The sequence below is a fragment of the Tetrao urogallus genome (assembly GCF_951394365.1).
Source record: "Tetrao urogallus genome assembly, chromosome: 11".
NCBI lineage: Eukaryota > Metazoa > Chordata > Aves > Galliformes > Phasianidae > Tetrao > Tetrao urogallus.
The window spans coordinates 11,840,051-11,853,124 of NC_136824.1; the positions used below are offsets into that span (position 1 = coordinate 11,840,051).

The 13,074-nt window shown below is 44.6% G+C and overlaps 1 protein-coding gene across 2 annotated transcripts in view; it reads right to left on the bottom strand.

Moving 5' to 3' along the window:
• ATOSA (atos homolog A) overlaps nt 1-12,546 on the bottom strand; it is a gene marked incomplete at both ends in the record, with an annotated part of 30,958 nt that extends 18,412 nt beyond the window's left edge. The window contains one exon of one of the 2 annotated variants that reach the window (XM_079540645.1): nt 12,516-12,546. In XM_079540645.1, coding sequence (XP_079396771.1) covers nt 12,516-12,546 — 31 coding nt within the window. Of the gene's footprint in view, nt 1-11,711; nt 11,810-12,515 lie in introns of those variants that run through there. The other variant, XM_079540644.1, reaches the window with a different exon arrangement.
• Between the last annotated feature and the right edge of the window lie 528 nt (nt 12,547-13,074).

A 13,074-nucleotide genomic window follows, 5' to 3' on the forward strand; every position in this document is an offset into this window, starting at 1 on the left:
CTGCCCATGGCCAGGGGATTGAAACTATGATCATCATGCTCCTTTTCAACCCAGGCCATTTTATGATTCTATGAGTCCACATCTTTACAGACTTCTTTCCTCTTTCTGAAGGGATATACTTCTATGGGCAAACAGGAGAGAAGGCAGCAGGAGCCCCCACTCGGTGGCAGCTCAGGGCTGGGTGTTGCCTGCACCAGGCACAGCCACCACCTGCCTTCCACCAAAAGCCCGAGGTGAGATGAGTTTCCCAGAGGACCCCACGTGCACCAAGCCTCGAGTCACCTGGCACGAGTTAAAGTGGCCATTCCTCTGATGGAAGGCAGAAAATTACTAAAGAAGGGGGCACAAAAGATTAAAGGAACAGTAAATAACAGAGAGAACAAGTCACTTACAATGATGTGACTCACTGACAAAATGAGGCACCCGCAACTTTTTTTTTCCAGGCATACGCCCAAACAACAGGTAAGTCACAGAGAATAGGGAATGGGACGTGGAAAATCTCTGAAAAGCACTGAAATGGTGCCTTGGTGCTAATACAAGCATCGTGCTCAACTCCGTATGTCCAAAGGTCACAGTGGTGTTAAAGTGGTCACGGCAGGCTGGATCACTACGGGAGCAGCTCTCCTGCTTGGCTGTAGGAACTGCCAACACCCAGAAGCACTCAGTGGCAGCCAGCACAAACTAAAGCAGAACGGCCTTGTGCCTAGCAGGTAAAAAAAGGGGGGAAGAAACACTGCTTCCTGAGAGAACATCAGAGAAATCCGTGTAGTTAAGCATGTAAAAGCACTGAGGTTTTAATGAAAAGAAATGAAAGCACTCCATCAAGATCCGGATGCGCTTACACAGACAGATCCCAGCTGCTTATGGAACAGAAATGAGCAGAGTGGGATGCAATACCTGAAAATTTACACTCGGAAACTGCAAATGGCAGTCCTTAAAGGATGGCCAACACCAAGCACTGAGCTAGGAGAAGCTACTGCTCTCTTAACAGCTTATAAAGACAGGGCCAACAGTTAAAAATAACGTCAGCAATGTAACAAACAAGACATCCGATCCTGAATTTTAATTTTTTGAAGCACAAATAGCAATGGTTATTGAGAAATGTGCTTTCCTACAAATGCCATGTGGCATATTGACTTTTTTAGCTCCACGTGATTTCTGTATTATTTGGCAACTTGTAATAGTTTCAGTAGAGGAAAAAAGCCCTGTGAATGCTGAGAAGCATGGTAATTGTTCCTACACAACAGACACAGATGATGCAAGTTGATGTAATTGAGGACAAGGGTGGAAAGGCATTTATAGAAACAGCAAACTCAGTGTTTAGCGAAAAAGAATTCCTGGTTATGTGTGCTGCAGCAGTTTGCTTTTGTCTATAATTCAGCCCTGTTTAAGACACGACACACTGTGCACAGAATCACCTCCAGCCTATAACTTCACTATGAATATAGTATATTTTATTCTGCTTCATTTCTAGCAACAGAACACGCAAATGCATAATATAAGTGATCCAGCAGTGCATGTATTTTCTTGCCCTTAAAGTGGATAAAACTTCAATTGGTTGACACAAGTACATGGGAATTAAAGTAATAAGGCACGACTGCCCTTCACTGCTAATTGAAACTGAAGCGTACTGACCAGCTAGTCACAGGAGACAGCAACAGACTGCTGTAGGAGGGAAAATACATATATATAAATTTTGAATGAAGCTATTATGCTATACATAGAACCAGGCACACAGTGCTGGAGAACTTAGACCTGGAGGCAGTGTTTTGTCTTCCTTTGTCTCTTCCATACACCAAACAAGAACTACTTTCATACATCTTTCAGACAAACAGGAAAGCACATTTAACAAGAAATATCAGGAAGAGTCTTCAGATCCTTGCCCTCCCCTGTCTTTGCACGCATGCACAAGTCACAGGGGCACTGTAGCAAAGGACAAGAACTCAAAAACAAAGGAAAAGCCAGGACAGGCACACATACTGCAATCTCTTGAACTCATGCCTGCGGTACAAGCGAGCACTAATCTCACCGAGCTGGGACAGACTCTCCCAACACAGCTGAGCCAGCTCTGCCCAGCGACTCCTTCCCCAGTCAGGTCACAGCCACGCAGACCAACTCCCTTCCCTTTCCTATTGCTGTATTTTCTGCAGTAATTACAGAAAATGCTTTTGTGAAATGTGCATTAGAAGAGCAGTTAATCTCTCTCCTAGCTGAGACATAAAGCAGACACTGGTATCGTGCACCCAGGCGCTCCACCATGCCTGCTGCCAACCCTGCCCTTCTACAGCCGCAGGGACCTCCCCACACTGTCATCTAGGCTACTCTTAGAAGTCCATGAAGCACAGCTAGTAAGAGCTTTAAATATGCTCTAAGATGGCCCAGAGCATCCCTGAAAAATCTGTAGGCATCCAGAACAGATTCTGAAGGCCACCTGTATAATCAGACTCATAGTTCACTTACTGGGAAGCAAGGAAACTGCAGACCCAAGCAGGAATTGCCCCACTGGTGCAGTTCAGGTGCACAGCTGGATGCTGGCCGCGCTGCTTGCTCAGCCCCACGTCTTCCCCCGCACCTCTCCAACCCCCCACTGACATCACTCCACATTACATTTATTTTCCAGTGCATTTGGTACCACTCCAGTGTCAATTTTTGGAAAGATTAAAAATATTGCTCCAGCGTGTGGATTTCTTATTTTGTAATTATTATTACAGGCAGCCTGCAAGGAGACTTCTCAGTCTGAGGCTCCAGGCCACAGATGTCAGGTACACTAAGGAAGCAGTGGCCACTCTGCAAGGGTAGGAACAAGGAGTTCCCATCTCCTCCTAGCAGAGGCTCTGCAAGGCACATTCAAATTTCAGCATGGGCTCTATGGCCCTCCCTGCTAACAGCCAACGAATGGGTTTTATATCTCATCCCTCCAAGAATTGGGTTAAAGGTAGCTCTGCGTTTTAAGAGTAAGGCAGGGATTCAAAAGACTACTGTAAAGGAAATGAAACACAATGTAAACATTTGACTAATAGCTTCTCTTCTGGAATTAGACCTATGGATGCTTCAGTTAACTAATCCCATGTTGTGCTCTACTTCAAAGAAAGCTGCACTTGAACCTCCAAAATCCATCATTTTCTGGATGTTGTGTCTACACGCTTCAAGCCCGTAATTACGTCTGAAGTCACAGAGCTCACAGGCCTTGCAATATTAAGGGTTTAAGTATAATTTAAGCTATCAAGAGTCAAAACCATAAGCCAGCCTATGCCTTTCATGAAACAAGCCATTAGCTAAGTTTACTTAAATTCTAGAAAATGCAATGAACTGGTGACTCACCTTATCTGAGGAATGCTCTATAGACTCCCCCCCAGCCCAGACTCCTGCGGTAGGCTGACTCCTGGAATAGAAGTGCAGTACCTCATGGCATTTCTACTGCCTCTTTACATTTCCCAGAGCATCGAGCTGAACCATGACCTGCTCACTGCAACACCTCAGATGCAGGCAAGAAATGGCAGCACAGAACACTAAATTGGGACTGATGCTCAATGAAGTAGACTAGAAGCTATGCAAGTGCTGGATCTACTTAGCTCTGTATAGAAGAACAGAAAACAAATGCCTTGGTGATCTTACAACCGTTTGCACTCAAGAAAAAAAAAAAAAAAAAAAGAAACAACAAAACATCACCTTCTAACAGGTAATTTTAAAAAATGAGACATGACTCCATGGCAGCCAATGAAGCTACTATAAAGCCATACAAATGGATGAGCACCACCAGACCCCATCATTGCACTGCCCACCTGCTGCAGCTCTGCTGGGCACACCTCTGCCTTGGAACTCACCCAGAGCCAGCTGTGCAGCACGTGAAGTCGCTGAAAAGACACCAGGCTTAGAATCAGGCTGGACAAAAAAAGTCCAGTTCACATGAACTGTTTTTGCTAAAATCTGTTCAGGGTCAAACCGTTCAGTGAGTACAGAACAAAAGCAGTTTAATTCATTTCAAGCTGAAACGCTCGGCAGCAGTCTCAGAAACCACTCCCTTTGAGTGCAAAACACAGACTGTGAACTGCTCTGGGTGTTCCCATCCCGCTTCCTGTGCCTTGGCTGACATCCTACTCTGCCATCACCACACTGCTCACTGAGTCACTGCTCTTCCCAACTGTAGCCTTCTATTTTTACCTAGCAACATCAGGTTAGCCTGCTACTTTTGACTTGTTGGCATTCCACCAAACCAAACTCCAGATCCAACGTCAGTATTTTGGTCAGGGAAACTGATTTTATTTTCACTAAACTGGGAAAAGAAGGGGAACACTTAAGAACAAACGATGTGAGCCAAATTGTTTCTCACTCCACAAGGAAATGACAAATGGAGAAGCAGAGCAGTCGTTATGATTTCATGGTCTGTATTTATGTAATGGAAGACTATACCTGAAAACAGGCAGCGAGTTTCAAACTCAGTTCCAACCCTCCATTCACTGAGCTGCAAGAAAAGCTGTCTATTCCCAATACAGCTGCTGCACTGTATCCTAACCCAGGTAAACAAGTGCTGGAATGTTACTGTGAAGCTGTAAGAGCCTCAATGCTGACATTTGAAAAGATGTTTAGCATTTCACGTGTAAGCAGGTTGGAGCAACACACACTTTTTGCTGATCCCACAGCTAGCACTCGACAGAAGGAGTTACAAAAGATGCTGCTTGTACTAACACGCTACAACCAGGCAGGCACTGAAAGCAAAAAGGACTTTTGCCTGAGTAATGCACTTAATTAAAAACACATCAATTTGTGTTTTCCTTTACATTAGGATTTCCTAGATTGCCACTTGGTTAAATGTGATACGCACGAAAAAATCTGCACAAAACCTTACAACATAATGAAACAAATATGCACACCAGTCTACATTGTTGTATCAGAATGAACAAATTTTGCTTGATTATAGTGAAAATAAGTCGCTAAAATTGTTCTGTGAACCTAGCTGGTTCACAGGAGCAGGGTGCACAGCCGAGCCCCAGGTGAGCATCCAGCTCCACCAGCAGCGTGCACCTGCAGCCCCCAGGTGGGCTGGGAACCAGCAAAGCTGGGAATGAGGCAGCACATCACCCCAGGACAGAAAACAGAGCCTCCTTAAGCTTATGGAAGATGCAAAAGCTTATTCCTTATTCTTTAGGTTTATTCCAGGAAACAAGCGAGCATCCTTATATTCGAGTACAGATTTTCCTGTATGAGACTTCTAAATCTCCATTCAACCATCTTTTCAGGCCTCCTTCAATAACTGATTCTGAAGGAGCCCTCTTAGAAGGACAAAGTCTCATCCCCCAGCAGGGGCTGTGCAGAGATGAGGAAGGCAGAGAGGAGCTTCACTGCTCTAACTTGCTAATTTGAGAACCGACTTGGCTGCAGCCACACGTACAGACTGAAGGCTTCCATCAACTTGCTTGACCTGCAGCTAGCTGTGAATACCACACTGCTGCAGCCCCACAACTGCTGCTTTCTTTTCAATGGAAGCCTAACAATTCACAATGAAAAATTACACGTGTTTGGCTGCACTCACCTCTTCGTGCAGGCGTAACACCATATAGCAGTTGCAGCAGTTCAGTACTGGGAGGTCTGACTCCAGTTGGACGCCACCGCATCCCTCCATTACACAGGTCGGCAGCCGCTCTGCATTAAGTTCTGGCTGTGACTGAATTTTTATAATATATAAATAAAAATGGATGCCAGAAATTTTATGTGAGACCTTAAACACAACACAGTTCAGCACCGCAGACATAAGTTTCCTCTTTAATTTGTTTAACAATCGAGCTTGACAATGATTCAACTATTTGCAGACTTCTGCAATATTTTATACAGAATTGGTCTGAAGATGTAAAGCAACAATTTGTGATAATAAATCAGTCTCAGATGTGCCTTAAAAAAAAAAACAACTGTGGAGTGTTGCTTAAAACCCTACAGTAGGTATTTTAGGGCTTATAAGAGCTGCCAGAGCAGCCCTCTACTTAAACCACGCATTTGTATCCCATGCTGCCTGAGTTCCTCTGCAGTTCATTGTTCTGTCCCTTTACATCTTTACAATATATGCCAGTGTAGTTGGGAACAGCATGCACAGCAATACAGACGTGCCAAAAAAAGCCTCTTTTGTTTTAAGTCAAGGTTTCCCACAAACACTAAATGTTAGTGTCTTTGAGGTATTTCAGACTTTATCTCATCACCTTAGATAATTACAGTACTTAGAAACTTTGACAACGTAATTTCAAGTGTTCTTGTGCTTGTTTCACTGCTAACACGGAAAAATAGCATTTCTTTTTTGAGGAGGAATGTAAAGAGCCTTCAGTTCTCAAAGACCGAGCAAGTGATTCTGAAGAGTCATTAAGGAACTGAACAGACCTGGAGTGGGAGCACGCAGAAGTCCTCAGTGAATGCCAGCTGCACAGTGTGCGAGCACAGGTCCCACTTTGTTTCATAAACACCTGGTGTTGCACCACAGACAAAAGCACCACAGACACAAGCTGGTGTTTTTGTTCCCTAAGGTTACTGCAAGGAAAAGAACCGTTACAACACGTGACATGTGCTTCAGATCATAGCCAGGACTCTCGAAAATAAACCAGAGCAAATTTGGAAAATGCAACGTGAAATCCAAACACCCAACGCTGACTCACTTTGGGTGGAATCAACAGGGATGCCACAGCTGCAAGAGCCAGGGGAATCCCTCTGAACAGTGAGCCACACGTGATGGGAAACCAGCACCCAACACTCGGCCCACAAAGCAAAGATATGGGAACAGTTTCCCAAGAGTACTGAGGGACCTCTTGCATGATGAACTTCTCTCAAAGTTACCTATCAGTACGTGTTTTTAATAAATACAGCAACTTCTCAGCTTTACTGAGGCACGCATCAAAAAGCAAACCAATGAGCCAGAAAAGGATGTGGGATGGGGAGGATGAGAGAAATGAGTTATTTTGGGGACAAAAAAAAAAAACCAACACTGATGACCTGGTCCAATTTTCTGGCTAAAGCATTCAGCTCTATTAAAATGCTATTACAAGCTGAGTCCTCCCATGTGCATGATTAGTGTGTCAGCTCTTCAGGGGCATGAGTTCTGATCCTCACCCAAACAGGTCGCTGCTACAGCTCTGGTGTTACCACCAGCACAAGAGATGCTCCCAGCACAGTCAGGCTTTCCATACATACATTCCTTGGAAAGTATCCTTTTAGGAAGAGAACCCACATGAGCGCTGCTATCTCACCAACTGTCTGCCTTACAAACACGCACGCCTGCTGACCCTCTGCCCCCTGTTCAGGCAGCACACTGTGGCCTGAGGGCTGGTTCCCAGGAGCACCACCCAGATCCCACAGGGCAGAACAGCCTTCTGACAGTCCCAGACACTCATCTGAAAGCTAAAATTAACACCGCTAGAGCAAGAATAGCAGCGCTGCACTCATAGCACATCCGTCCAAAACAGCCGTCCCTCCACGAGGGCAGAGGCAAGGCAGGGGCCGGCCGGCCCCGTGGGCTCTGACCTCACATCACCCATAGCCCAGCCCTGCTCCCCGTCGCACGTGGGTTTGTAACGCCCCGCACCGCCTATTCTTAGAACATACTTTCCAGAGAATCTCAGGCACAGGGCTCAGCCTTCCCCACCCCTTCCAGAGCCGCCCCAGCACAGCAGCACCCAGCACCTCGGGTCGCAGCACTGTTGTGCCAGCGGAGATCCGGCCCTGCTCTGCACATCCAAAGCCAGGTGACCTGCAAGCCAAGGCACAGAGCAATGAATCACAAGGAAAGGAAAACAGCGTGCTAAAAATAGCAAAGCAAGCAGTGTATGGAGAATAAATGTTTTTATCCAGTTGAGGCCCAAGATCCTCCACCAGCTCTTCTGTATTTTGTGCAAAACAATTCACAGAAGCAAAGAGTGATGAAGAAATAAAAGCAAGCCTAGATTCTCCTCGATGACTTACAAATTATATTTAATCAACAGTACACAATGGGGAAAAATTGTTGAGTTTGAAACCAGCAGAAAATACACTAACATATGAATTAAGTATTCAATTAAATTTCAAACAGAAGATGCCAAAATTACTTTCTTTACTTTTAGGGGAAATTGCCCCAAGTTGTCTTCAGTTCAGAAATGCTGGAGAGTCACTGTCAACTGCACATAAGCAACATGAAGGCTCTGCCCACCCATCGCTTCATCAGACACAAATGCCTGCAGATGCTCCAGCTGAGCGTCAGACCAAAGAAGTCCCATAAGCAACACCAACCCCAAGTATGCAACAGCCACTTTTCTTTCACCGGGAGATCACATGGAGATTTTCTGATACAAATCTATAAAGAAAATATGTTTCATTATTTTCAAGCAACCACAACACACAGCTTTGTTGTTTGGAGAGGATGCTTTTTAAAAAAGAGAAAGAATGAAGTGCTTCACACGGGTGGATTTCACAACCAACCATCACCCTTTCCCTGATGTGCAGAAAGGGCTCTCCCTGGATCTTGCCACATCAGCCTGCATCTCCAGTGCATGGATTTGACAGCAGTGCACGAACCCTGGAGCTCCTCAGACAGGAGCTCTGTGCAGTATGAGAGGACAAAGCTGGAAGCCCAGGCTCTGGCTGGGCATAGCCTGTGGGAGCAGCCCCAGTGCCAGCACAGCTCCTGCTCCAGGCAGCACCAGCAGGGCCCACCCTCCCCATGGGACCCACCACTGGAAACAAGTGTGCAGAGGACAGAAAAGATTACGCCTCACCAGCAGCCAACCTGAAGAGGAAGGTACGCCTGGCTGGTGCCTCACAGGAAACCCTATTTTCCTGTTGTCTTTTTTGATTCTCAATACACCTTGTTGTGTTTTTCTGATGACATCTTTCTACGTAATGAGCAAGTCACTTAAAAGACAGAAAAAAAATATCAAGATTTTCCATGGACTTGCCAACATTCCTGTTGTCTCCCACTCACTGAAGCTCTAAACTTTTGGTGCCAATTAGCCTGACGTTAGCTTCAAGTCCATCAATTACCTGTGCTTCCCTCCCTCCCACGTTTACCCACAGATGGGAAGTACAAACTGCAAAACAATGCTGAGATCAGTTTATCTGCCTCATCAGTATCATCCTTTGTTTCCTTACAGACCTCTCTTGGAAGCATTGATTTCCTTGCTGGATACTTGCGTAAGGTCCAAGGTGAGGACAGTCTTTTTTTCCACATTTGTACAACGCACAGCAAAACACAGCCCTGGTACCCGAATGGGACTCTTAATTTGTATCACAGACAGCAAGTGCTAATCACCAGATCAGAATTCCAGAAGTTTGCTTCCTTTCTCTCTAGAAGTAATAGTGTGGCTGAAGAATGATTTGATCCATCAAAGTAAGCAACCAGGTTCAGTATGCTTGTATGTAAAGGACTTTCTTCACTCTCTAAAGAAGCCTCTGGCACAAAGTAAGACCTGCAGTCATAAATGTATCTCAGGAACAGCAGCAGCTGAAGAAACTGTTCTCAAGAACACTGATAAAGCAGTCTTACAATAGATTGTTTATGCTTTGTGAGAAATGACTCACATTCAGGAGTATTCCCAGACCCTGGCCATGGCCTTCCCAGGGGAACAGGCTAAAACCTGCTTCAGAAGCACTTTTCTGCAGTGGTCTCAGTGCCATGTAGTTTAGCCTTCACAAATGCCTTTTCAGGGGTCCTGACCTGATGAGAGATCATCAACTTTCTATTTCAAATTTAACCACAGCACGTACAGCAACTGCACAGCAGCTTTGCTATCACACATAGGAAAGTTAACGCTTGGGGTCCTTCCAACATGCTGCTCCCAGCAGTCAGGCACAGGTACATTTGCAAGAAGAGCATGAACAGAGGAAAGCTGCAGCAATGTTTCTCCAGAATGCTCTTCTAGCCTTCCACAGTTTTGCCCCACAAAAGGAGCAGAGAAGGCCCTACCTTGTGCAGTGGCCAGCAGAGATTCCAGCTCCTCTATGGCCACAGACAAAAAGCCACATCCATCCCATGAGCTACAGCCCTACTTTGCTTCTCTGTACCACAGCAAAAACCTCTTCCTCCACACTTCATCCCTTTCAGCACTCTCCCTGTAGCAACAGGTAATTTTCATGTTACGCTACATGAAAAGGATTCAGGTGGATCTGTTCAGATGATCAACTTTCACATTTAAACGTATGCTTTAACTGACAGGCTTCTTAACATGCACAGTACTTCAGATGTTTTTCAAAAAGATCTTACGGGAACAAAAATACACCAAGATCTCTAGGAATTCACATCCACGTTCTCCTAGTTTATGTTTTCTCCTCCAGCTGCTCCGCTCTGCCTTTTAAATTTATTTTAAAGCCGTAAAATCAACAAGTCCTCTTCGGTTCCAAAAACTTTGCTGAAACTGGAAAAATGTATTAGTTGCCATGGGAACAGGAAGGAGTCACTGGGTCAGGATGCAGAGAACTTCTCTTGCTCTGCCTGATCATTTGCATCAGAAGTTCAGCCATCTGTTATTAACTATTTAACAACAGTCTTGCTTGTTATCGCTGCTGCCTGCCATTTAAGTTTGCAGAACCCATCGCCCCACCTTCAGCCTTTTTGTGAACTCCTAATGAATGTGAAAATTCAACTAAGAGCTCAGTTTTCTTCCAGGTAGAACGAGCACCACTGCCAGACTTAGCCTGCTGGTCAACATTCTCCTTTCTCACTAAGGAAAAGGCATATGCTTATGCAGACACTGGAAGTAGCAGCTTTCTTCTCAAAAAACTTCAATTTGGGAAGATGGTACATGGCTGAACTGCAAGACATGCTGTATCCCTCCCATTTAAGCACACCCCACTTATACTCTTGACTTCCACACCATCTCCTGATCTTCAGTGTCTCATCTTCCCAGAAGAAACCAGGTTTTTAACTTTCCTCCAGAATATGAACAGTGTAGACTCAACGATGTGTTACTAGCGAGGAAATATTGCCTTGTATCCCCAAAGAGGATCTGAAATATATTCATCTACTATTTCTACATACTAAGAAAACAAAAACTTGGTTGTCATACTTGCAAGCTCATCATTTGGTACTTGAAATCTTTTACCTTGACCTCAGTATCTTCATTCAAATCCATTACCTAAAGCAAAGCACTGACTGAGTGCTGGGACAGCTGGTCAGGCTGGCTGCTCTTTGCTCATCCTGCTCTCACAAGCAAGTGGGAAGCCACACACTGCCAAAAAGGAACAACATGACTGTTTTTCATCTACTGCTACCAAAACTACTCAACAGAAAAAAATAAAATCAGTTAGGATTAGGAACATCTAACAGGCCATTGGCAAGAAGCCCTTGTTTGTCACTTAACAAGGAAGTGCTGCATTATATATACGCTGAAACATTCTGCTTACAGGTACAGCCAGTAAAGGTCAGACCCCTAAAATTACAGGATGGAAAAAAAAAAAAGAAAGGTGTTTATGTGGGAATATGGAAAGAGCATTGCAGAGCATCACAAGACCAAATCACACATCTGAATAACAACACAATATTTTCCGTCTAGTCTTTCACTTGGATGACACACACACACCACCAGCCTGCTATATGCACAGTTTCACCATAGCAAGAACTGCAGCAGAGAGCTATGGTTAAGATGCCTTTTCTGACTCCACTGAGATGAGGGATTTTGCAGATAACACTGCACATGTGTAGGACAGATTCAGTATAATGCAAAGGCTCAGAAACTCATGTGATACTGTGTCAAAACAAGAAAACAGACCTTTCCTTACTTCTGGTTCCAAAGAGGAAGATGCAGTCAAACAGTCCAGTGTGCATAAAAAGGTTTTTTCTTTTGCCATGTTCAGGAAATGTATCCATCAGAGACACTCAGCTTCACAAGGGAGGGCTCCATGAATTACACCCAGGGCAGCTCTCTGACTATCCAACCCCGCCAGCTCCACAGATTTGGTTCAAGTCCAGGAAGCTATCCAAACACGGATGGCACATCTAAGCCCAAGATAAATACAGGCACACTGAGGAAGAATTGTTAGGCACAGTTCTGTCTACATGTGAGGCACTTACTAATGCTGCTGAGCTGTTTTTTTTTTTTCTTCCCCAGAATACCTGAAAAACAAGAAAGTGAGAAACAAACCAAACAGTGCAAATGCACTGCTAATAACAAGGCTTTAAAAGAATGTTTACGAGGAAAAAGATAGAAACATTCAAGAATTCAAGAATTTTATTTGAATGGACAACACACAAAACATGAGGCATGTAGAATGCGGGTTGAGCAGGAGCTGGTACCCTCAGAACTTTATTAGCACCATCGAGTCAGAGAGAAGTTGCTCTTACTAACCTAAAGCTTGAGCAGCACTCCTGCTAGAACAGAACTAGCTGTAGGGGTACTTAACAAAAACAGCAACCAAAAACCACACACAATTAAAAAAAAAAAAAAAAGAGGGCTTGTTAGAAAATGTGCTCAGGTGAAGAATGTAGATTGTGAATCCAATTATTTTGTCTGAAATACAGAAAGACAAAACAAGAAACCCACAGGAAACCATTTTCACAACATGTAAAATCTGACCTGTAGAACTGCCGTTCCTTTCTGCATTCATCTTCTCTTTACGCTTTTCTACTCCGTCTCACAGATCTCTTTGATGTTACAGTCTGCTCGCTGCCATCTCAGCGGTGGGTAACGTATCCCAGGGAGCTCTGTCAGAACACGCCTGACCACCCCAAATCCTCCCCCTAGCTAGCAGGGCTGCCTTCAGCCTCAGGAGTGTCTTTAGTACTTGCAGTCCAGGTTACTCAGAGCACAGGACGGAGGGAAAGAAGCAGGGCCAGCAGGCCAAAGGCAAGCACTGCTTCTTCATCAGAAAGACAAGGAACTTGCAAAGGACAGAGACCAAACTGACGATGAAGTAGCACGAAGCTCTTCAGGTAACTTTTCCAACGCTATTAACCTTCACCTACAAGGCCTGCCCTTAAGTGGTTAAACAGTAACCTGCAAAAGTAAAAAAGTTACAAAGAGACAATATACACTTCTCATTTGAAAAATGTCTGGGAGAGCGGCCAAGCCCATAAATTGTTTTTAAGCTTTATTTAGGGGGATAACCAGGAACGTTACAGCTGTGCAGGAGACT